General features: G+C 45.9%; 1 protein-coding gene across 1 annotated transcript in view; it reads left to right on the top strand.

Annotated features, from left to right (window-relative positions):
- MANSC1 (MANSC domain containing 1) overlaps positions 1-25,045 on the top strand; it is a 53,842-nt gene that overhangs the window by 14,292 nt on the left and 14,505 nt on the right. The window contains exon 2 of the mRNA XM_069228019.1: positions 7,406-7,726. Within this exon, the coding sequence (XP_069084120.1) occupies positions 7,498-7,726 (229 nt within the window). The 5' untranslated portion in view covers positions 7,406-7,497. The remainder of the gene's footprint in view (positions 1-7,405; positions 7,727-25,045) is intronic.

Genomic DNA, 25,045 nt, shown 5'->3' with positions numbered 1-25,045 from the left:
TGCGGGTTTACCTCCACAGCCTGTATCACCATTATGGTGATTGCGGATTCCTTTTCCAAGATGGCTCATTTTACTCCTCATCCCATTGTTCCTTCTGCTGCTAAAAGGATTGAAGTATTTTAATCTGAAGTACTCAAGTATGATATTACCCACAAAGACCATCTCTGACAGAGGAGTTCAGTTTGTATCCAAATTTTGGTTTCAGTTGTGCAAGTTGTTGGTGGGTTCACCATGCTCTTTCTTCAGGGTGTCATCCCCAAACAACTGGGAAGACTGAATGACTAAACAAGACCTTAGAGAAATATCTGCAATGTTTTACCAGTTCTGTTCAGCCAAACTGGAAGAAATTACCATTTGAAGAGCTCACTTATAATATTGTCTGTCATTCCTCTACCGGATTCCAGCAGAACTAAATTTCCTAAATAATCTGATTAACTTTCAACAGTCTGTACTCTGAATTTAAAGAAGGCCCAAGGAAAACAGATCAAGTTGCAGACAAAAAAGGGAAGACAAGCAGTAAGTTACAAGATTAGAGACAAATAGCCTGAATGACTTTGGAGTACATATTGTAATCTGTCACGGCGACAGAGTAAACGAACCTGTTGTCCTGACATAGTATCCGTCTTCTGAATTTAGTGTTGTCCACCGGCCAAGTGGACAACTCTAGGCTTTGACAGGAACCGCTGTCACAACGGTTCTTGTCAGTGAGTTAAATGTTTGATGAATGGCACCATCAAATATGTCGGCCACACATCAAACTGTTAATATGTTTTCTGGGCTTTTGGAGGGGTATGTCAGGGATGGAGACTGAGTAGTCTTTGTTACAAACATACTTAATACCCTCCCAACTGTAAAAGACAGTTTACCGTCAGTTTGATAGAGAAGGTATCCTCTCCACCAGATTCTGAATTTGCCCCACAGTTTTGTTATCCTATGTTCATCTACCAACTAGAATAAAAAGATTCAAATTGTTCCCTTTAATCTTGGACCTTTAAAAATCATTCTCCTAGTTACAGTCCGGCTTCAATTTATGAAAGAGTCACTCTTCATTTCGTGTATCCTTATTAAAGCCAATCTTGTACTATGAATTCCATAATATTTCTAATCTGGCCTAACTGTTGTAGTCAAGGATCATGAGAAAAAGAACAAACTCCACTATGATAGATTGAGAAGACAATCTTCCTTTTGAAAGGTCTTGCTGATAAGATCATAGAACATTTCCTGATAAACCTGGACAGTGAGAAGTTTACATAGTATTTTGTTTAAACCAAATCTTACCTTGGAAATGAAGGCATTAGTTTTTTTTTGGTCTTTGTGTTTGCATACCATTTGTTGGGGGTTTTTGATCTGGCCGGGTTCTAGGTCTCTTGCCTGTATCCTAGTTGCCAGCAGCGATGCAGTGTCTTTTTTTGCATTTCTAGGCTGCTGTGTAGCGTGTTCATCAGTTGGGAATCCAGTTCATGTTTTCCCTTTGGTTATCTTTGCTCTTTTCGCTGTTCGTTTTCAAGGGCATGGCCCATACCATCATGGCGGACATTAGATTTCTGATTCAAAGGACACCACTTATTATTTAAAGCACACACAGAAGATGGCTCCTTCTGTTTCAGTGTTGTTTCAGGCTGTTCGCTCGTAACTGGCCTTTGCTGCTTTCTAATCTTTGCGCTCTACTCCAGTTTGACACGTTGCTGTGCTTGATGACTTTGGTTATGGTCAGATGTTTTTTGCTTCTCTCTTGAGATTCCTTTTCCTCTGAGTACTGAGCCCACCCCAGCTGCTCCCTTTGGATGGTAATGAACCCAGATACTGTCAATGTGGATTAGTATCAGTCTAAAAGGAGAGGCAGGCCATACCTCAGACTCAGGGTGCTACCACAGACTCAGCAAACCAGATCTGAAGCTCTTAACAGTGCCACTGACAGCAATATTAACTGGAGTTTTTTGGGATGCGGAATTGCCTGTGTGAAAGAGACAATCCATTTGCCTAATGAATGAAATATGGATGTGGTTGAAGAATTTAAGTTGTTTTGCCACACATGCTTTCCACAGTATGGATCTTCCAAGGTACAGGCAGTATGGAAAGGGAGAGGAAAGGTGTCAGCATCCATATAACAGAGCACCAACATTCTCACCTAAGTTGGCCCAACTTGCAACATTGCAAAAGAACCATGACATTCATGTGAGAGCACCAGCTACTGCCGGACTAAAGGGATTGCTCCCCTGCTCCACGTCCTTAACCAGCCTGTCTGTCAGAGCTCCTTACTGCTGCTTCCACATCTTCTTCACCACACCTACATCCTGCTACTGCGAGTCCATATCCCAAAGAGATGCTCTTCATCAGCTTCCCAACCCACTTACTGGGATTTACCTCAATTAGGCTCTCCTTGGATTGAATCAGAACACGCCAAATGCTTGCTTATCCCATAGTGGACCATCTTCGATAACTCTTAGTTTCTGTCTCTCCTATATGTAGACACTTACTAGTCAATCAGTTGTAACAGACAGGCTTTTGCGCCTTCTGCTTCCCCTCATACCCCTTTTCCTATTGAAGCCATGCATAGAGAATTCTTCTCATCATACACCTTATCCAACCCTGCATACACCAAATACCATCCAGTAAATCTGATGCTTTACTGTCTGTACAAGGTTCACCTCCCTCTCTATCAGTCATGTTCCTTATCTTGGAAACTGGTAATAAATACAATAATTAAAAAAAAAGGCTCCAATCCCAGCAATAACGATAAGTTGCAGTCTTTCTTACGCCTTGCCGCATATTATGGAAAACGTGAATCATTTTACTAAACAAAATCAGCCTTTACCCTGTTGAGGAAAATGGAAAAATGTATGTGGTTGAAAGTTTGTGAGCAGGCCTTTACAGATATAGAAATAGAAAGGAACATGAATGCTGTGAAGATCCATTTGATCTATCACTGGCCATGCCCCCGAGTGCTCCCTCCCCCATGTCATGCTACTGGGCTATGTTAAGGAGGTTCCTCCTGAGGTCTGCAGGCTGACGGCCATACTGCTGCTGCTGGCTAAGCATTTGGTGGCAATACACTGGGGTAGACGACAGGTGCCCACGAGTGACACGTGGCTTCAGGATGCTTCTTCTTGTCGGGAGCTGCTTGATGCGTATTGGGAACTGATGCCTGAAAGACATATGGGCCACCTGGTAACTTACCTCAGACTCCACTGCAATGCAACCAAAGCCGCAGCTCACCTCCCAAAAGCACCAATCCGAACAAGAGAGGGCCTGAGCATCCCTCCTCTTAACACGCCCTGTCAAGCAGCACTGTCAGTGTGATGTGTGACTCTTGTCCACTTTAAAACTAGGTGTGATGTTACTGTATACGATCGCCCATGTAGGATATTGGCTCTGCTGAGTGGCACGCCCCCCCCCCTCCTCTTTTTCATCCTGCCCCTCCTCCTCCCTCTCCCTGCTCCTCTTACTTCCCTGATGCAACCTAGTGATTTGGAACCTATGTGTCGAACCACTCTTCTATGTATCTGATTCCTAAATGCTTTCTGGCTGATTGTTATGATGTTGATTACTGCAAAATCCAATAAATATTTTTAAAAAAAGATCCAGTTGGGGCTGATGCCAGTATGTATTGCTTAGGGGCAGCACTGGTACAGATCTCATCAAGGACACTGAAAGGAGATGAAACTAGTTACTCAGCCTGTCAAAGGGTGGCTCTTGTCTGTTGGTGGTGGGGGTGAGGGGCTCATTATTTCCAGGTATGCATTTGGGATAACCTTTTGAATTGAGACCAAACAGTAAGCCATTGATTGGTTTATTTTTGACAAAAGAAGCAAGTATGGAATTGCAGCATATAGAGAAGTGGTTGTTCCAGTCACAGGAGTACTCGTTTGATAGAAAATATATTCTAGGGGCGCGTAATGTAAATACCAATTTGTTTTGTCAAGGCCACCTTTGAACGCTGAAGCTGAAGATGGTAGCAGAAATGTGTTTGGCCTATGATGGACTACCCAGGAGAAATCAATTGAGAGTGTGAATAATGATGTGGAATTAAGGGGGGTACTGGAGGAATTGTGAATCAAGTGATTTGATGAGTTGAACAATGATATGACTTTGACAGACTATATGTTGGTGTGGCCAAAACTGTCAGTAGTGAATGGAATAGTATGTAGAATGAATAGAGTGGTGGTACTAAAATCAGTGGGAGGCAGGCTGATGGGATACCTCAGTGAAAGAGAACTTGCATTGATTTCTGGTGGCCAGAAATCGATAAGAGAGATTTACTAAAGGATGTTTGGATTGTGCGGGGAGTAATAAGACATTTGGTCAAAGAGACGTCCAACAGGCCCATGGCATTACCCAAGCGGCCATGGCAGAGTCTGGTTGTCGACATACATGAGCTGTTCTGTGGCCCTGGATTAGAAAAGAGATTGGTCATAGCCATGATAGACTATTTCCCTAAGTGACGTGTGGTTCACAATGCAGGTGAAATCTATGAATATAAAAGAAGTTTGCAAAATAATTATTTACGAGGGAAGACCATCTAGAAGAGGCAGTAATAGACCATTTCAGTCACCCGAGATATATTTAGAACAATGAGGTTTTGCTTATCACATAACAGATTTACATCATCCACTGGAAAATAGGATGGTGGAACAATTTAATTCAGTTTTGAGCGAGTGTGTACAATTGACTATGCTAAACGGCTAAATAGAGGAGATGACAAGAATGTTGTGGAGGTATAGGACTATACCTCATTCAGTAATGGAGGACTTGTTGTTTGTGTTTGTACCAGCATGGACGAACAGGGTAAAAGTAAAGGTGATTGACAGAGAATGGTTTTCGACTGATGAAGCGTAACCAATGCAAATATGCGCAACACCACAAGGAGAAATCAGAGGGCGCAAGACACGTATGGAAAGTATAGTATGCGGTGTGAGTGAGGGTTTTTACAACAAGAGGGAAGGGCAGCTCCAAATGGCCTGAACCAAATAGGGTCATAAGTGTGAAATGAAACAGTGTAATACTGGAGGAGTGGAATATGAGGAATGTATCAGTGTTTAATGAATGGGAACGTCAAGGGACTGTTGTTCAGATGGACGAGGGGTAAGAAGTAAAGTATGGTGTGCCAAGAAGCAATGGCCGACTGACCGAAAATACATGAGGGCCATGATGTTTTATTAAGAACGAGGATAGTATTCTCTGCAATTAGGGGAATGTAATATGATGGTTAATCATACAACTCAGTATTAATTGATATTTGCATTTTCTTTTTTAATTTTTTCTTTGTTATAGAGGGAAGATGTGTTATATTTAGCATATGTTTCCCTTAAGAAGTTCTGAACAGTGTATACGGGTTCCTGAATGGAAGGTGGGCACAGAGCTGGAGAGAGTCTGCCACTGCCAGGGTTTAATGTTCATGCACGTCCCCATATGCTGAGTGCCTGGGTGTTCCTGTTCCATACACACACCAAACTATTTTAACTTTTGTGCTTATTTGGCTTTCTGTTAACGTTTACAAGAACCATAGGAAGGGTAATGCTTCATAAGAATGCTGAGAAAGAACAGTCAAACACCTATAAATGTTTCATAGGGCTAAACGTCCATACCATTATAAAAGTAAAGCACCACCTACGACAGTACGGCTGGTAAGTGAATTCAGAATTCATTAAAAATGAAATCGGGTAATTTTACAGGGGTAATGCTTATACCTTGGTATTTTATTTATTTAACTGTTCTGCTTAGAGCAGACGAGGCCCAAGGGTTACGGAGAGCTTTAGACAGAAGTGTTTTCCCAAGTTCCTGTGCGGTGTTGCTACAGTCGCATCATAGGTACAGTGTAGAATTACAAATTAGAACATTGGAATGTTGAGTGCTCCATTGGAGACAGTAGAGTAGCTCCAGGCTTCTAATGGCCATTCCAATGTTGTGTCAGCTGTTACTGTGAACAAAGGCCTTACGGAGCCTGAGGGGATTTAGATTCTACCCTCTAGGGGCGGAATGTTCTAATAGCCTTATAGCCCACCGGCCATTAAAGGCCCTCGCCTTCTGATCAGGCCTTTAACGCTGGTGCGGGCCTGTAACCGGTTCTGTGCCGCGGACGTAATGGTTACGTCCTGCGGCACAGTGCTGCTGTGCCCAGGATGTAACCATTACGTCCTGGGCACCCAGCCCAGAGGGAGCGCTAGCGCTCCCTCTGTGGGGTTCCCCCCCACACCCCCAAGTCAGGGATGGAAGAGGAAGCCCTTCCCCTTCCACCCTGACCCCCCCCTGTGACGGAAGCTCAGCTTCCAGCGCGATCGGAAGAGAAATGCTTTGCATTTCTCTTCCGATCAAGTGGGGGAGGCCGAGAGAGGCTTCAAAGGGAAGGAAATGTATTTCCTTCCCTTTGAAGTCTTTCTCTGCGTTTTGGCAGCCGGATTGAAAGCAGTCCGGCTGTCAAAACGCCCACTAGACACCAGGGATGTCTTTTGAAAAAAGGAAATGGACATAAGGGAGCGACCCCTTGGCAAGTGTCGCTCCCAGGGGGGGGGCATTTTTTTAAGGCCTTTTCTGCCCCCCCTGGGGGCCGATCAGCCTATTAGGCCGGGCAGAAACCTCTAGGCACCAGGGATAAAAAAAAAAAGTTTGTTTTTTTTGTTTAGTTTTTTGTTTTTGAGGTGGGGAGCGACCCCTTAGGCAAGGGTCGCTCCCCTCGGGGCAAATTATATTTAGGCCATTTCTGCCCCCTTGGGGGCAGTTTGGCCTATTTTTATGAGGCCAATCTGCCCCCACGGGGGCAGAAACCACTAGACACCAGGGATTTTTTTTTTTTGTTCGTTTTTCACGTAAGGTGAGCGACCCCTTAGGCCTGTATTAACAGAAATATTGATTTCACTGAAGGGACGTTCATTGGGAAATCACCAGAAAGGAGACAAGTGGTGCCCTGGTTAAGATTTAGTTAGACACTTCAGTGGGGGGAAGGGGCACCTTAGTAGTGTCATTACCTCAAGTGCCCCAATGCCACATATAGTATCTACCCTCTGGGTGATTCTGAACACAGGGCAGTCTCCTACCTAAGCCATGGTTGGGTGTTGGCTCCTGGTCATAACTGTCGGCCATATTGTGTACATAGACTGGGTCCAACCAAAGAAGGTTTTGCAACCTCACCAGGGTAAGCTATCGAAGACAAAGGACGGAAAGGATCTGCCCTTGCTATGGGACCAGAGGACATTCACCTTCCACCCATGACGACTCCCTTAATTCCCTCCCCCGCCCCACCCCCAGGCCTTAGCCGTTCTCCAACCTAAGAGCATGAACCATGATATTAGCTAAGCCTGGCCTAGTAGAGAGCGGTGCTGGAGGCAAAGACTGACAAGAATAGCAGCTGCAACTTAAAAAGAAGTCTTGAGGTGCATAACAAGCTTGTCACTTCTGTTTCCTCCTTTAGAGATGTGATCAACTCTGGATTTGCCCCGGAAATGATTGCCCTTCGACGAACAAAATAACCCTGCATCCTTTTGGAGTTCCATCGCTGCAGTCATGGCTGGATCCATTCACAGGCACCTTAGGTTGATGCTGCTACTTCTGACCACGACCTGCGCCCCACTGACCAGCTCTGACTCTTCAGCCTGTCTGTCGGAGAGCTTGGAAAACACCTCTGTGGATATCAAGCCAGCCATTAATAACGGGGCAACAGGCAGTGATCCAGTGCACGTGTCCACGGAGGCGGACTGTGTAGAAAAGTGCTGCTTGGCAAACTCTGCATCAGGTAACTGACATCCTCCACGTTAACTTAATGAACTGTGAATGAAGCACATAACGTAGTTTTTGGGCCTTGAGTGTTTTCCTCACACAAGTTAGGATCTCCCTAACTAACGTGTTTAATAGAAGACTTAAAGAAAGAGCATTAAAGAAAATAAGTTTTTTAACATTAATACAACAGGGATGAAAAAACACTGAGCAAAACGGTTTATAATCTAGAGTTCTATGACACTATGCTACGCTGAGCCTACTAGTCTGTTCACACAATCATTTATTTATCCTGACTTGATATGTGGTGTCCTCATTTTGTAAGGAAATAGTATCATCGAGGCATTCAGTGGAAGAAAAACTGTAGCATCCAAAAATGTACTTCCAAAATCAGGCAGAGCCCCAAAATCTATCCTCTATTTATCTCTGCAACATGCAGATTGTTCGTGGTTTTCAGACTAAGGGGAAGGGAAAACAAGCATTTGCAATGCAATAGGTCTCATATGTGTGACCGTTAGCGCTATTGGTGTTGTAAATGACAATGTCTTTTACCTATGTGTTTTGGTTTGGAGTATAGTGTATGTAAGCCAGGTGCCACAGCAACCCTCCCAAGCCTGTCGCTGCAGGAGAGAGGACACAGCTAGTACGCCATCTTGGAAGTGTTTTTGCCTCATTCCCACAAACTGGCTGTGATATTATACACAGGAGTTCAGAGGGTGATGGGGTAAGGCTTTGCACCTGTGACAGGGACTATGGGGGGTATTCCAGGTGGGGCCTCTTCAAACAGAAAGCTGTGCTATTTGAGCACTGTTTTAGACAGCGCATCCGAAAGTGGCATCTGTGAGGTTGCAGTAGCTGTGAGGGGACTGTCTAAGCCATGACACCAGTGAATTCTGAGAGGAGGAAGTGATGGAGTTTACTTCACTTTTGTGCCCTATGATGCGCTGCTCCTCACTGTGGCACCCTTGTGTTAACTTCTTTGCGCTACAGGGTTGGGAAAATGGTTGCCTTTACTAACTAAACTCTGTTTGAAGAGGCGCAATTTACATCCAAAGGCTAGATGGTTTTGCTATCAAGCTTGAGGCCGTGAAGTGCGTGGGTCTGGACTCACCGACTCCTTTTCCACCATTCCGGAGACAACACCTTTTGCCATCTTTTTGCCTAGAACTAACCTGTGTGCTTGGTTGGTGACCCTCCGGAGGTTATCAAGAGCACGTGCTATCGCCGAGTGTTAATCTCTACTCAAGTCCGTTGGTTTATGCACCCACTGCAGAGGTCTTGACAGAACAAGAATGTCACACATTACAATCCTGACAGCCTTTTCACCTCTTCATCTCTGCAGGGTCGATGCAAATTAATTATAGCGATTTTGTTAAGAATGGCAACTGCTATGCAGCACTGTGAAATGGCAGAACCTGTATTACCAAGCGCTATATAAAAAAAAGAAAAACAGAGTTATTCCCAGACTGTCCCAACATGCACCAGACAAGGAACCCTAGGAGAGGGGATGTGGCGTAAGGGCCAGAGCTGCCGATTTTGTAGCGGGGGAACACGGTTCGAGTCTCTGCGCCGGCTCAACATCATTTGATTCTGGGGAAATCACTTAATCTCCTCTTGCTACCAAAAACAAATGTGTTCTTGTGTAATGTAACCGGTGCTCACGTAAAGCGCTGTAATACCTTTGTATCGAGTTCGCGCTATATAGAACTGCCATTTTTTTAATAAATAAAGCGCTCCAATAACTTTGTGTCGAGTTCGCCCTACATAAAAATGCAAAAAAAAAAATGACCCACAGACATCGTAAAGAAACAGCAAGATGCCCCAAAACAAGGAAGAGGAAGAAACAACAAATGTCCATGCAGCACGAAGTGGTGAGGCAAAAGAGGAAAATCAGGCGCCACACTAAGTTACATGGCTGATCGTGCAATAATCCATGCAACAGGGTCCGTCGCCAAGGCGGTAAGAAACCAGCCTCAAGGTGGGACAAATGTAAAGCATTTATCAAGGACATTCAATTTCATACAATATTTTTAATGACAAAAACTCCTACCCAATACATGTTTCACAAAATGGTTCTCTTTCTTAAATCCTCAAATCTTCAGGTACATTATGTTCTTCCGAGTCTTGTTTAAAAATCCTACTTACGTTCTTTGTATAAGCATGCTTCATATATGGGAACAGTTTGAGAACCATAATAAGCCCCTTAGTATCCATGAAATTCCATGTTTACTACATTTTTTTGTGTGTTTTGAATTTATTTATATTTGTATTGTTTTATAAAATATGAAATCCAACCTTCAAACAATATAATGTCATTACTATGCATATATTTAATACTCACTGTCAAGACTGATGCATGCAGACGTTTGTATATATGTATCTTACCACAGAGATGTTGTTGATCCACAGTGGAACACAACAAGTTGATCTTGAATTGCTAAGATCAATTGCTGTAAAAGAGCCAGCAACAACTGTAAACAGTTTCAATGCCACCAATGTTCACCTAGCGACCACTTATTTCCTATTATTCACGCCTTCCTCCCCAGCCCAGATTGCTGGCCTGTAACTCTAACTTGATATCTAGGCTGAGCCAGCAATAGATCTTTCATTCCAAGCTTCCACCTGAGCAAGTCATCAACCCGATCCCTACCTGACATCTGGAGATAGGGAGGACCCTCAGCAAATGCTTTCTGATGTAAGGTAGCCTGGAAAAAATCACTTCACTTGAAGCCCACCAATACTGGCCAAACTCCCTCTGGAGAACCTGTCCAACTTCACCACAGCTCAAATATCCATCCTTATCATCTTAGTCTTTGTGTTCGGGGGGAATAGTGATGCTGACACTGAATCTGTCATTAAACCAAGAAACCAAACGATTTCCATTGGAACATGTAGACTTCTTGTGGTAAATTACAAGCCTCAACTACTGTAAACTTCTGGAGTGCTATCTAAACCCAATCCTCTAACAACTTTGCTCCTATACATGACCAGCATGTTTTCTAGGGACACTTTAATTCTTATTCCTCACAATGTCAATAGAATTCCCATTGGTTTGAGAGGCTTGGTAAATTTCCAACAGCCCAAGGAGAGGCTTGAAAAGCAGAAACTTGAACTCAAATTTCTTGTGAACCCACCAAGATTGAAGGAATTCAAGAGGAGGCGAAATGATAGATATACGACCTTTTAACTTGACCATCTAGCTTCCCCCAGGAAGGGAATCCTTGAGACAATAAATGCCTTCCATCTTGAAATGTGTGTAAAAAAATGAAAACGTTCAATAACCTGAGCTTTATTGCAGGATGATAACCATCTCCTTTCTTAAATAAAGAGAGGCTGCTAATAAAAGCTGGAGTTTATTTTGGCATTACCTCTATTTCCCCTTTACATAACAGTTACATGACCTCCCCTCGAACCAAATGCCTCTGCTGCTTGAAAAACACGAGCGGGACAAAGACAAAAGAACGGGCAAGAGGAGCACCACATTTTGTAACTCAGTACTGTTTGGTAAATCCCGGGATTTCATGTAACCAACTACCATTGTTGGAGAAAGGGGGCATGTTTGCCTGCCAACTTTGTTGGGAAGAAGAAAGATTTAACAACTTACCACTATAGGAATGAGATCATTCTTTTTTTGTAAACAGATTTTAGTGAAGATTTCAAGTAAGCATCAAACAGATGAAATGCATCAGAATGCAGTATATTCAAGGGGACCCACGTCTCGCCCAAGTACAAACCCATAGACACAGTAGCAAGCGCTAGACGGGCAGGAAACTGAACACCCCTCCCATCAGAGTTAAACGGCGATCATTTAACACTTGACTGCAACAGGATTATCTTGAGAAAACAAACCCCAAAAACCCAGCCGCCCTTCCGACCTCCCTTCCCTTCCCCTCACCACCCAAACCCTGCGGTGTCCTAACCTCCCTCACCCAGCCAACCGCACTACCAGTGTTTAGCCAAGAAGTGATCGCTTTTACTGGGTGCCTCTGACCGTCCTGAACCCTCTATAGGGGTCAGCCCCTTCATGGGGGGACAGAGGCCACCAAGCTCACGGTCCCCCATGGTGTTCAAGTAGCAACCCGGTGAGGTTACAAGGCAACTAGTCTGACTCAACGGCCCCGTCACTGTCTTCCCCTGCCTTCAACGTGTAAGTTAACGACCCCCCAGGCTCTTGCAAAGGAGATCGGCCTCCTGCCCTGGTAGGCCTCCCTAAGCAATGCACCCTCCCTCCCCCAATATGCCCATCAAAGCAAATCAGCTCTCTTTTTGATCAATTCTGGGACTAGCAGTGTCCTTCCACTGCATTATCTACCATTTGGCAAGCACGCGGGCCAGGTTGATGAATCTGGACGTCACCCTATGTTCACCTGGACGAGGATTGATCTCCAGCAGAAAGAGTTAGGGGGAGAGGTCCAGCGAGCGCTCAGGACATCAGCCAGCACTTGCAACACCTCCGACCAATATGAAGATAGATGTGCACAACTCCAGCGCATGTGGAGTAAAAGTCTTTCTAAGAGGCACCTGGAGCAGGCATGATTAGTGAGAGGGAAGTAGGTGTTAAGTTTTTGGGATGTGAGTTATGCCCAATGTAATAGTGAATATGTTTCAAGCGAGCATTGCGGGACACCTTGGGGGTGACCTCCCACATTTTGATCCAGTCTCTGTCTGTAAAGAGTGACACCGGTTCTGCCTCCCACTTCTTCAGCTGAGCACGTGGCAACAGTGCATCCACCCAAAATGCCCTATAGAGCCCCGACACTAGCCGCTGAGCATCAGCAGCATTGCATATAAAAAGGCAACTGCAATACGCCTGGGATTAAGTATGCCGACTTTCCCAGAGTTTCCTCACTGCCGCAGTCAGGGTACCATGGAGCAGGAGCTGCCCCGCTGGAGGGTCATATTTTGCCTTCAGATCATCAACATAAAGTGCATCCACAGTATCTATGCTTCCTGTAATCCACTGCTGGAGACAACTCTATCCAGCCCCTCCGATACGTGAAAGCAAGGCATGAAGCAGTTACCTCAGGGAGTATGATGTGTGTGTCCACGTTCTTCAGAGCGCCCTCAGCCAACATTGCCGGTTCACAGCTAGATCCTTCTAGTCAGCAGTAGTTGCACTCATAGGGCCAAGCAAAAAGGGTCCAAATCAAAGTCTACTAAGGTGCATCAGGAGAGTGAACCTCGTCTTCAGCCTCCAGTCCCCTAAACACCCCCATACACTAATGCATCCAGGCCGCCAGGAAAAAGGACTAAAAGTCATGGGCATCCATCCACCCGTCCTTGGATGCGCACTGCAGTTTAGCGTGTGCCACCCACCTCCGGCCCCTACTCCAGATCAGGTCAGTCACAACCGTGTCTAACTCTTGAAAGATAAACCAAGGTACAGCCACCAGGAGCACAACAAAAGAGTAGGCTGGCTAAGGCTACAATTTCTGCTATCGCTATCTGCCCAGCCGCCGATATTGGAAGTGACTTCCAGAATACAGCACTATCCCAAAATGCCGCCACAGCTGCCCCTATTCCCTTCTAAGATTACGGGGTCTGTTCGATACACATGGACTCTCAGGTAGTGTATTGCTGTCTGCTCCCATCTCACTTCACACATATCCAGTGGCTCGTAGGGGGTTGCCTTGGCAGGGAACAAGCTGGTTTTGAGTCAGTTAACATGCAGGCCAGACACCTCTCCGAAGACATCAGGAAGGCACACCACCTTCTCAGGTTCTGTCCCTATGTCTCCAAGAAAGAGAGCCATATCATCTGCATACAGGGAGATATAGTCCGTGACCCTACAAGACGGAATGCCAGCATAAAGTACGCCAGTAAGGGGTCTGCTCACCAGCAGCTCCACCATAATGGTGAAGAGCAGTGGGGATAGTGGACACCCCTGCCTGGTACCCTTCTCCACCTGTATTGCTCTGAAATAGTCCTCTCCCTACGCACCCTCGCAGTGGGAAATGCATAAAGCAATTGAGTCCACTCCACAAACCTGCGTCCCAGGTCCATTTGGGTAATTGCAGCTTAAAGATAGTTCATCCCAGGCTGTCAAAAGCCTTTTCTATGTCAACAAACATGAAGCCAGCCCACTCCGGTATGGCATGGCTGTCCCTCAAAAGAGCCAATAATCTCTGTACATTGAAAGCCGTATTGCGTCTGGGGTAAACCCCAATTTGATCTGTGTGTATGGGGCCCGGCATGTGAGGCAGTATTCTCTGTGCTAGAATTCCACTAAGTATTTTGTAATCGACATTCAGACATCAGTTACTGATTTCTTGGGCTTTAGCAGGGGACTCTGATAGCCTTATGCAAGGAGGGGGGCAGGGCATGGGCTTTCAGCACCTCCTGGAATAAGGCAGCCAGACGAGGGGCAAGAAGGTTAAGGTATGGCGCACAGAATTCCACTGGAAGCCCATCTGTTCACTGAACTTTTCTCTGCGTCATCCACTTCACCAATGTTATAATTTCTTCGAGCGATATATTCCTCCAAAGCTCCTCGGCCTCTTCCGGTGAGAGCAGGCATAGTGGGAGATCCGCTAAGCAGAGCTGGATACTGGGCGCCCTCTATCTCTACTATTGCTGGCATGCAATGTAGCATAATAACCAGCAACAGTCCGGTTGATCTCATTTTGCCTATAAACCCTATCTCCCTGAGCTGTGAACAATTCCAGGATCTGAGCTCCATGCCTGGCTGGGTTAGCCAACCAGGCCAATAAGGAGCCAATCTTCTCCCTTTTTGCGTGCACATGTATCTTATACTTCCTATAAATAAAACATCTGCTCTGCAACCCTCTCCCTGGCTTCCAGTTAGGCTTGCTGGAGGTCTAGCCTGTCAGGTCGAAACTGCTCTGGCTCCCAGAGTTGGTGTTCATGCGTGGTAATCTCAGTCACCAGAGTTCGTCGGACTCCCCCTTGCTTTCTTATGATAGGTTCTTCCACCTGGCAGACTTAAAATTATAGAGCACTGACTTGACCACCATAATTGAACTGCTCTATCTTCACATGAATATGCAAGGATCTAAGATACACAGTAAATTCAGAGATCAAAGAGGCACATTTGCTTATCAACATCAGCTGCGTGCGTTGCAGCTTTTCTTGCTCTCCCCACTCCGTCTGCTTTCCCTCCACTCGTTCACTCATCTTTTGTCTTTTCCTGCCCTTCACTCAACTCTCCTTTCTCACACTTCTCTCCCTGTTCCTCTTCCTCCTGTCCTTTCTTTCCCTTTTCTCCCCTTCACACTCCTTTCTTACTCTCCCATCCACTCGTCTTTCTCACACTTGTCTCTGTCCACCTTTCCTCTTTCCCTTTTCTTCTCTTCCTTTAACCTGTCTTTTTGCCCCATTTTATGCACTCCACGTTCTTTCTTTACCTGCCTTTTTCCTTCTTTCGTCATTACTCCACCACTGTTTTTCTGCCTCAAAGTGGGGACAGGACAGGAGGGTCGGTCATCTCTGCCATCTGGAGAGACCTTGGTCACATTACAAAGATGGCTAGGCCTTTGAGGCTTCCCACCCTGGAATGTCCATCCTGCCTGGGAGAGGTGCTAACACCCCTGACCAGTGCAGGCTGTGTCTCTGACCCTCAAGAGTGCTGGCTCTCACCTTGGGGGGTCAGAAATATGTCTAAGGTGGCAGAACTATTAGGCAGTAGTCAGTCAACATGCTAGTAGCTGGTAGGGTTTTCAGGGGCCACCTCTAAGTTGTCCTCTGGATGCAGGCATTGGTGAATCCAACATTGGCATCAGTGTGGACTCACCAATACGAGATGTTTGATACCAAACATCCCTATATTCAGAGAAGCCATCATGTAGCTGGGAAACTCGTAGTGACCAGCGTCCAGCACATGTCTAACTCACTGTGACTGAGAATTGACAAAGACACAGCAGGGGCATATCTGCTTGTGCAGATATGCCCTCACATGTAATATAATGCACCTTGCCTTGGGGCTTTAAGGCCTGTTATCGGGGTGACTTACATATATTACAATGCAGTGTTTAGGGGACTGGCACACAGGCTGTGTGCCATGTCGTGTTTTCATGTGTCCCTGCACCAAGACACGCAGCCTGCAATAATATTGTGCTTTGTGAGGGTTCCCTTAGGGTGCCACAATTTGTGCTGCAGCCCTTGGGTAACTTCTTTATTACCCTAGGCCTTAGGTACCAGGGGTACCATTCAGTAGGGCCTTACAGTTGGTGCTAAAGGTTTTGCCAATTGGGGGGAAACGACTGTGCTGTTTTGGGGAAAGAGATCTGGCAGTGGGAACCTGGTTAACAGGAACCCTGTGCACTTTCAGTTGAAATTATACCAGACACCAGGCAAAAAGTGGGAGGGTTGACCATGTCAAAAGAGGCACTTTTCTAGAGGGGTGATGTGGGTATGACGAGATAGATCCATGATGAGTCTTGCTGCAGTGTTCTGGATGGTTTGTAGTCTCTGAACTAGGTGGACCTAGATTCCACGGAGAGGATGTATTCATAGTTCAGTCGACTTCTGACGAGGGCTTGGGTGATTGTGCGTCTTTCGTTTTGGGGGATCCACTTGAAAATTTTATATAACATGAGCTGGATGAAGGAGGAGGATGCCATTGTGTTGACTTGGAACCTCCTGGTGAGTTTGCTGTCCAGGAAGATGCTAAGGTCCTTAGCATGCTCAGCTGGGTTGGAGTGAGCCCTAGTTCTGTGGGCCACCAGGAGGCGTCCCAAGGGGATTTGTTGTTGCTGAAGGTCAAGACTTCCATCTTGTCTGTGTTGATCTTGAGGCAGTTATCCCTCATCCAATTGGTGACGCTGGTCATGCATTGGTGTAAGTTGGTTCAGGCAGCAGTGGAGTTTTCAGAGGTGGAGAGGATGAGGCATGTGTCATCGGCATAGGTTATAATGTTGAGTCCATTGGATCTGACTATGTTGGCAATGGGGGACATGTAGATGGGTGAAGAGTGTTGGGCTGAGTGATGAGCCTTGAGGGACTCCGTAGATGATTGGTTTGTCATTGGTGTTGGATGGAAGGTGGACTTGTTGTGTTCTGTCTTTGAGGAAGGAGGCAATCAACCTGAGGGTGGCTGCTTGGATTCCTATGTTGTGAAGTCTGGTGATAAGCATGTGGTGGTAGGAGGTGTTAAAGGCCACTGAGAGATCAAGGAGGATAAGGGCAGCTGTCTCTCTCAACATATGTTGTCCGTGGCCACAATCAGGGCTGTCTCGGTGCTGTGGTTGCTGTGAAATCCAGATTGAGAGTCGTTCAGGAGGTGATTGTGTTCAAGTTGTCTGGTAAGCTGTTGGTTGATCGCTTTTTCAATGACTTCGGCCGGGAAAGGGAGGAGGGAGATGGGTCTGTAGTTACTGAGTTCTTGGGTGTCAGCTTAAGGTTTCTTTAGCAGGGGTTTGACGTCTGCATTCTTCCAGTCTTCTGGGAAGGTGGCAGAATCCAGTGAGGTGTTGAGCTGGGTGGAAAGTTCGAGGTTGATCCTGGATTCTCCTAGGTTGAAGATGTGGGGGGATGGGGCCACTGAGTGGATGGATTTCTTGACGTTGATGGTGTCTTGAGTGGAGGGGTGATTCCAGGTGGTTAGGCTTGGGATGGTCAGTTGTGTGGAGGTATGGCCATTGAAAAAGTCTTTGGGCTTGAGTTGGGGGTTGAAGTTTCTGTATATGTTGTCGATTTTGTTGTGAAAGAAATCTGCGAGGCTATCGCATAGGTCTGAGAGGGAGAGATGTTGCCTGTTGCCTTTGGGGGGGGGGGTGAATTCCTTGACTAGGCAGAAGAGCTCCTTACTCTTGTTGGAGTCAGCTTCGATGCACGATGCCAGGGCTTTTTTCCTTGTCTCACATTGTTGGCGGTGGTATAGGTTGAGTGCTGATTTGTAGATGTTTCTGTGAGCTGGGCCTTTGTTGTTGCACCACCTTCTCTCAGAGGCCTTGCATTGGCGCTTAGCTGTCCTGTGGTCCTCGGTATGCCAGCTGCCTTGCTTGGTGGAACGTTTGTGTTTCTTGTTCTTGACGGGTGATGATGTTAGCGCAGTCAGTGACCCAGGCATTGAAGCTTCTGATGTCCTGGTTCACTTTGTTGTGGTTTTGGGCAGTTTGATGATGAGGGTGTTGGTCCATTTGGTGTTTGAGGCCTTGTTCCAACTGTGATGGGCGGTGTTGGATTGCTTTGGTGGGGGGCAGAGGGATATGCAGGTTGTAATTATGAAGTGGATGATGGAGTGGTGGGTCCATGTGAGTTCAGTAGTGTGGCTGTCTTTGATGCTGTCGCTAGAGGTGAATATGGGGTTGCACATGTGTCATGCAATGTGCATGGGGGTCATGTACAAGTTAGGTAAAACCAATGTTGTTCAGGCTGTCAAGGAGGTTGGCAGAGTTAGGGTTGGTTTTGTCCTCGAGGTGGAAGTTGATGTCATCCAGGAACATGTAGGTCTTCCAGTCGATGGCCTGAGGGGCTATGAAATCGGTGATGAGGTTGCAGAAGGTGGTTCAAGGTTCCAGTGACAGAATGCAAGAGCTCCCCTAATGGTGGATTTCCTGTCAGTTTGTATAGTGAAGTTGAGGTGTTCCATTGCTGGGATGGTGTCATCCGTTGCGGTGGTGCATTTGATTGGGTCCCTGTGGATGATGGTGATTCCTCCACCTGGCTAGTTGATGCGTTCACAGTGCGTGATTCTGTATCCTTGCCTTTGGCACACCCGCTGTACGCGGTCACCATTAAGTAGGTCCTGGGAGGTGGGAAGCGTGCTAGGAGGAAGTGAGCGGGGCTGGCATGAAGGCGAAGCAGGAGAAGGCAGGGAGAGGGGAGGCAGGAGGAGGCTCAGATGGAAGGGGAGAGGTGGAGGCAGCCAGAGTGGGAGAACAGAGCAGGAAAGGGGCAAAAGGGGCAGCAGCAAAAGCATACTAAAAGGGCCCAAAGAGGGCAGAAACAAAAAGCAAAAAGAGAGAAAAAAGAATGACAATAAGGTGAGAACGAAGCAGTAGGGTGAAAACTGAAGTGGAGAGTGAGAAAAATGGACGGGAGACGGGCGGGAGCAGCAGCAAAAAGGGCAGGAAAGAGAGCAGGAAGAGGAAGAAGAATGCAGCAGAGGAGAGCGGGCCGGAAAGAACGCGGACCCTGGAGCTGGCTGAGGCCCAGCAGAGGTAGGCGGAGGACTGGGCCTGGACACCTGCTCAATGGGGCCGCCATTAAGTAGGTCCTGGGAGGTGGAATGGGCACTAGATTTTTTTCCCAGTAAAATAAGTAAGTCATAATTGAACCTTTAATCGAGTACTAGAACTTTTTTAACACAGAAGCACATTGGTGCAAATATTTTCTTTCCAGCCATTTCCTTGTGTTGAGTGAGTAGGTTTACTTTTCTATTCATTTTCAAAGTAATGACGCAACAGGTTTGAGACTGCCCATTTAAGAGCTTAAATTTCAGAACTGCATGCACTGAGCGCCTGCTGTACTCCAGCCCTCTTTCAGCACCGGTTTCCTCCAATGACAACTCCTTTTCCTGTGTTTTGCGTGTGCAGGTTGTTCCCAGGGGTGGCCCATGATCCGCCAGTGGTGAAACAAGCTTTTCATGGGTGATAAAGGAAAACAAGCAAGGGCAAAGCCAGTAGCTCTTTGGGACTTATCGGCTTTGCCATTGTTTTCTAGCAATGCTGCATCTCTGATGCTGTGCAGGATGGCTAAAGAAGAATAAAAAAAAAGCTATGATGTGGCCGCCCGCGTCATTGTGTAGGTGTGTACAACACACATATTCATGCCTACAAAATGACACAGTTGCATTGTTTTCCTTTTTAATTGTGGATTCAAGTTTGATAAAGAAAAAAAAAGCCAAAAGCATTTTTTTTTTTTTTTTTTGAAAGCCAGAGGGTAGAAGCAACACTGTGGGGTGAAGCAGAAGCAAGACAGTGGTGGGGAAAGTAACACTGGAGCGAAGGTAGGGAGTTGGAGAAAAGCAAACTGGCGAGAAAGAGCAGTGTGTGAACTGTGGGAGTAGAAGAGCAAATAAGCAAAATGGAGCTAGAGGTGAGAATCACATGTGGGAGAGAGAAAGACAGGGCCTGGAGGTGGAAGAGAAGCACACTAGGAAGACAGCTGGAAAACATGCGCTGTTGTGGACTGCTTAAGACAAAAGAAAAAAGTAGTTCACTAAAAGTGAGCAGTGGAAGGACATAAGTAAATTGTCAGTGCTTCGGTGAGGTGCAGACCCAAGATGGACAAGGCAATCCATCAAAGAAGAAGCAGGTACATGAGAGTGATAAAGCCAACCACTGGTAAGCAATTGGCGTGGTGCAAGCCCCTCTAACTTCTTGGTAAGTCCACAATATGTCTTTCACAACCAGATGGCTATGGTGCCTGGTAGGCACAACCTGCTTCCTGTCCCTTTACTGTTGTTGAGTAAGTCAGAGTCATAAACTAGAAGAAAGTGGGAGGTGTAGACCTAAAACATGTCAGTTAGCATAGTTAATTTTACTTAATTAAAATATTGAAGTAGTAAATTGGGTATTATGAAGCCACCTGTCAATGCGGAAAGCAACAACTTAAAAAACACAGATTGTAAAATGTCTGCAATTTGTTAGGTATGGCCAGGGACAGCTTCAGCTGTTTCACCGGCCTCATGTTTTCAAAATCTCATGTGAGACAGTGGGTCAGCCAACTTTAGCCATGTCATCTATTCACTGTGCGCGATGGCATTTTACTCCTGCACATCTCCATCTCTGCCTAGAAAGTAGTCCTGGGCGGTATGCCATTCCCTGCTTTCATGCCTGCTGTACTTTCATACATTTATGCAGTTATTTAACAATGACCTTTCCCTTGCTTTATTGGTAAAACCTATGCAAACCACCTTTAGATTGTAGCAGCTTTCATTTTTATTGCTTTTACACTTTTAATGTCCGTTTCATATTTCTATTACATGCGTTTGCAAAGTACGAAGTAAATAAAACTGCCCAGGGTTTGCCAGTGCTTGTTTAGTCTTTGCAGTGCTCTTACCACTGGGCTAAAATAGCGTCATAACCACAGACCTTTACTTGGACTCCTAGGATGGGAGGCGGGGTTAAATAGACGGATAGGAAGGGTAGTCCAGATAATGAATTGGGCAGGTCACAGCCATGGAGGCCAGAGAAGGAGTGGCGCATCACAGTAGGACCCAATAAGATATACTGAGGAGAAGGGCAAAGGATATGTGGAGGCAGCTTGAACCTAACACTGTCAATTTCAAGATGGACGCCAAGCTCCCTCATCATCCCAATTTCCACACACAAAAAGGCTCAATCCTCCTGGGGGGAAACGCAGTGTCGACACAAACGGTGTAGTCTCAACACGTGCAGTAGAAAACGGGCAACAGGGCTTGGCCCTTGCACAGTGCAGTAGAACGGAGGAGAAAAACGGCGCGTATGCCCACAGGTACTTGATTATCTCCACGGGGACCCCGGGGTCACTGCTCGGGGTCACTGCATGTCGGTCAAGCCTGCGCTCCTGCGTAACCGCCTAGACCGGTCTTTTGTACTAAACCCGTCCCCACTCAGTTGAAAACTAAAATACAGAGAGTAAGAAAATGAGTCACATTCCAAACCAATGCCACTTTATAGTCACTGATACCCCACAATGAGGTAGAATTGGAAGTGCATTATTTGTAACATTTTGCGTGTGGGCCAATAAATTTCCGTAGTTGCGTAAATATCGGATTTATGTGTTTTTAGATGAATATTTGAAGGTAAACTCTGCCCATATTTATCGGGGCGAAAATGCCAGTACTTAACAGAACATGTGGATTTTGATGTGGTGAGTACTAAAAATCTGCACCTAATTTCCTAAAACTTTGATAGGTGATTATTATCGCCCTTAACACCTCAGTGGCCAACTCGTAATGATGGCCTCGGCCGTCTAACAGACATCCTTCCCTGTTCCTTGACCATAATGAGTGTAGAAGATGGGGGACTGGGCAGATAGAGTGAAAGGCACGGGGACGGTGATGACGTCTGACCAAGCTTCTTCGCTTCAGTGGCAACTCAGATAAGAATAAACAATGCTAATCATGCCCCAGCACACCAAGATGGGCATCAGCAGTGAAGCTTCCCATGTACAACATGGAGCAGATCTCTGAGAAGGTTATCGCATGTCCTACTTAGGTCACCCGTGGTAGTTAGAATGGGCAGCATAGCTTCCTTTTACCACACCCGTTGTGGCCTACTGTCCTGGTGGGAGCCGCAGTGGTGAACCTGAGCCATCCATGGCAAAAAGGGCATGCGATCAGTGCTTAATTTGTAAATAAAAACGTGCTGGTGCCCAAAACCCTCCTCTTAAACATGCGGCTGCTGGAGTTAAATGTGCCAACATGGAATACTGAGTCAGCTTAATCCTGAAGCCATCTCGGGCCTCTTCAATCCTTTTACAGCCACTCCCTGCCCCTTCAGTTCACTCTCTTGCAGCATTCTGCTTTCTCCCTTTGTGACGCTTTTTCGTTTTTCTCTTCCTCCGTGTTTCCCACATTTGTCTTTTGCTCGCAGTAAATGCTCGAGGCAGAAAAATAAGTGGCGGGGTCCCCCACCGGAAACAACAAGCACAAATTAAGCAATGACTGCGGTAGCAAAGTAAGGGGGCCATGCGGGAAACCACAGTGCTATTGAGCATTGGCTGGGAGGCATGGACAAAGGGCACAGAAGGTGACAAGCTTGTGAGGCAGGTGCAGGCGACATGACTCCGTTGCAGGCCACCTTGGGGGATGCATCTGCTCGCCAGTACTATACCTAGTCGTATGGGGCACCTGCTTGTGGCCGTCTCTGATCCAGGCAGCGGCTAACTGAGAATAATAAAGACAAAAACTCGGTTTTCTGACCACAGAGCCAGCCAGTACTGGCATTTCCTCAGGAAGTCCCATTATGTAGTTCCTCGATTGGTCCAAAAGCACGGTTCTTTTTATTTTTTCAATGCATTTATTTATCTCGGAGTAAAGGTGTATTGAGGAACCACATATGCACAAGGTGAGTCATAGGCGTTCCATTTAAAAAGTCCTGCTGAAAACCAGCTGTCGAGGAAATTCCCAACAATATTTTAGGTATACTTGCTTTATTTAGTTCACTATCCTTTGTGGCATTTTTCAATTAGACACTGGAAGTAGTCCAATTTCACATGGTGTTTCAATCATTTTTATGAATAACTAGACACTCCACAACAAGAATGTATTGGCAGCTCTGAGGCTCTGTCCTCCACACAGTCACTTCACTTCCACATTTACTTGTCTTGGATTTTACTCAAAAGATTTCCACATAAAACTCACATGATGCAATTTTTAGGTCAGGCCTTCCAGACAGCACAGCTGTCTGCCTGCACAAGACTTATTGGAGGCCTACTGAGAGCTTACCGGTGCTTATGTTGCCTTCAGTGTCACTCTCGTGTGCTTACTTCTTATTCTGTCTTTACACGTTGCAGTTTGTCAGTGTCGGGTTTGGCCCTTCACTGGAGCGGACTGGAGCCCTGTGGTCATTCTCTTGTAACAGGTCTCAATCTAACTAGTGCTTGTGTTTATGCTTCACTGTTTTTATTGCAAACTGAATCTGTGGACTGAAAAAACTGTTACTGAAGGGGGCTTCAGTTCTCTCTCCTTTGCTGCTGGTACAACATACTTTATCATCAGGGACTTATTTGCACTGGGGTGGTGGCGGGGGGGGGGGAGGGGAGGGAGGTAGGGCGATTATTATGCCAAACCTTAAATTAATGCCGGCCAATACTTGCTAATTACTTGAAAAACTGGAACTCGGATTTACTCAACATTTTACAGAGAGAGGAGAGCCTTTTTAACTCCTCTTCTCATGTCGTGTAGTGGCATCATATTGGATCAGCACTCTAGCGCAGTGGTTCCCAACCTTTTGACTTGTGTGGACCCCCACTTTATCATTACTGGAACCCGAGGGCCCCCACTGAATCACTATTGCAATCCAGGGACCCCTCCACTGATTCATTAGTGAAACCTGGGGACCTATTCTGTTAATATTATTTAATTTTCTAAGCAGTCTGGGACCCCCCTGAGGATGCTTTGTGGACCCCCGGGGTCCCTGGACCACAGGTTGGGGACCACTGCGTCTAGTGGTTGGGTTTGTTAGTATCCTTTCTCTCCAAATAAGGGAGACCGTGCCGCGGACGCGTAGTGGACTGTAACGCTGCCAGTCATCATCTCGTAACGATTCTTAATCTGTGTAGAGTTTGTGTTTTATGTTTCATTGTAAAGTGAATCTGAATTTTTTCACTGAAAAAACTGAAACATTGCCTGCAGCTACTAAAGAGAGCTTCAGTTCACTCTCCCTTTGCTGCCGACACAACTCACTTTATCAGTGGGTGCACATCTGTACTGGGGTTAGGGGTACAGGGATTCTTATGCTAAACTTTAAATGAAAGCCTGCCAGCACTTGCTAATTACCTGAAACACTTGAAGAGTGATTTGCTCGACATTTGACAGAAAGAGGGGCGCCATTTTTCCTCCTCCTCTTTTGCAGCGTAGAGGCGCCATATTGGGTCCGCGCTCCTCTAGCGGTTAGGCTTGTTAGGGAAGCCCGCAGGCAGGTAATAGCGGCAGGTGCACATACATATATACACACACAGGCATGGGCCAGTGCAATACCTCAGGGGTATAGAATCAACCCACCTCATCAGTTACCTTGCCTGTGAGGGACGGCATTCGCCTGGCCACTAGGTCACTCCTTTATTTACATACTGCACAAGTTTGCAACTAAAAAAAATACAACTCGGTTACTCCTTTATTTACATACTGCACAAGTTTGCAACAAAAAAAATACAAATCGGTTACTCCTTTATTTGCAAACTGCACAGGTTTGCAACAAAAAACTACAAATAAAAAAACTAAAACTCTTGCCAAGGCCAGACCTATTGGCTTTGCCAATGGTTATTTGTCTAGGTGAAGTAGATATTTCCGATTGCATACGCTGAACTCTACAAGTATCCGCCGCACCTCTCCACCCCCAACTACCTACCGCAAAATGTTTTCATATTCACCAGTTAGCAAAAATGATGAACTTCAGAAAATATCAACAGAGTAAATTCCGTTTAAAAGAAGCAGATGAAGACTTCAGAAAAAAAGGCATAATAACATGAGCAGTTACTGGCAGGCGAGTCGCCCGAGCTTCATAGATCTTTATCTTCCAGTTGGGACTTTCCTGTTTTATCTGCTGTTGGAATTAAAAGTCAGCATCTTTTATTCGGCTCATCCCCAGCCCTTACGCCTCTTTTTCTTTATTTTTTTTTTACATACATTGCGATGTGTGGCGCTGTCGCTAATCCTATTTATAAGAGAGCTAACTAAAGACTAATTCAATAATATTACACCTCAGCGGCACCAAACTTGTTGGTCGCC

Source organism: Pleurodeles waltl, chromosome 4_1 (assembly GCF_031143425.1).
Source record: "Pleurodeles waltl isolate 20211129_DDA chromosome 4_1, aPleWal1.hap1.20221129, whole genome shotgun sequence".
NCBI classification, from domain to species: domain Eukaryota; kingdom Metazoa; phylum Chordata; class Amphibia; order Caudata; family Salamandridae; genus Pleurodeles; species Pleurodeles waltl.
Note: the sequence above shows the minus strand (reverse complement) of the source record. Positions and strands in the feature narration are given on the sequence as shown.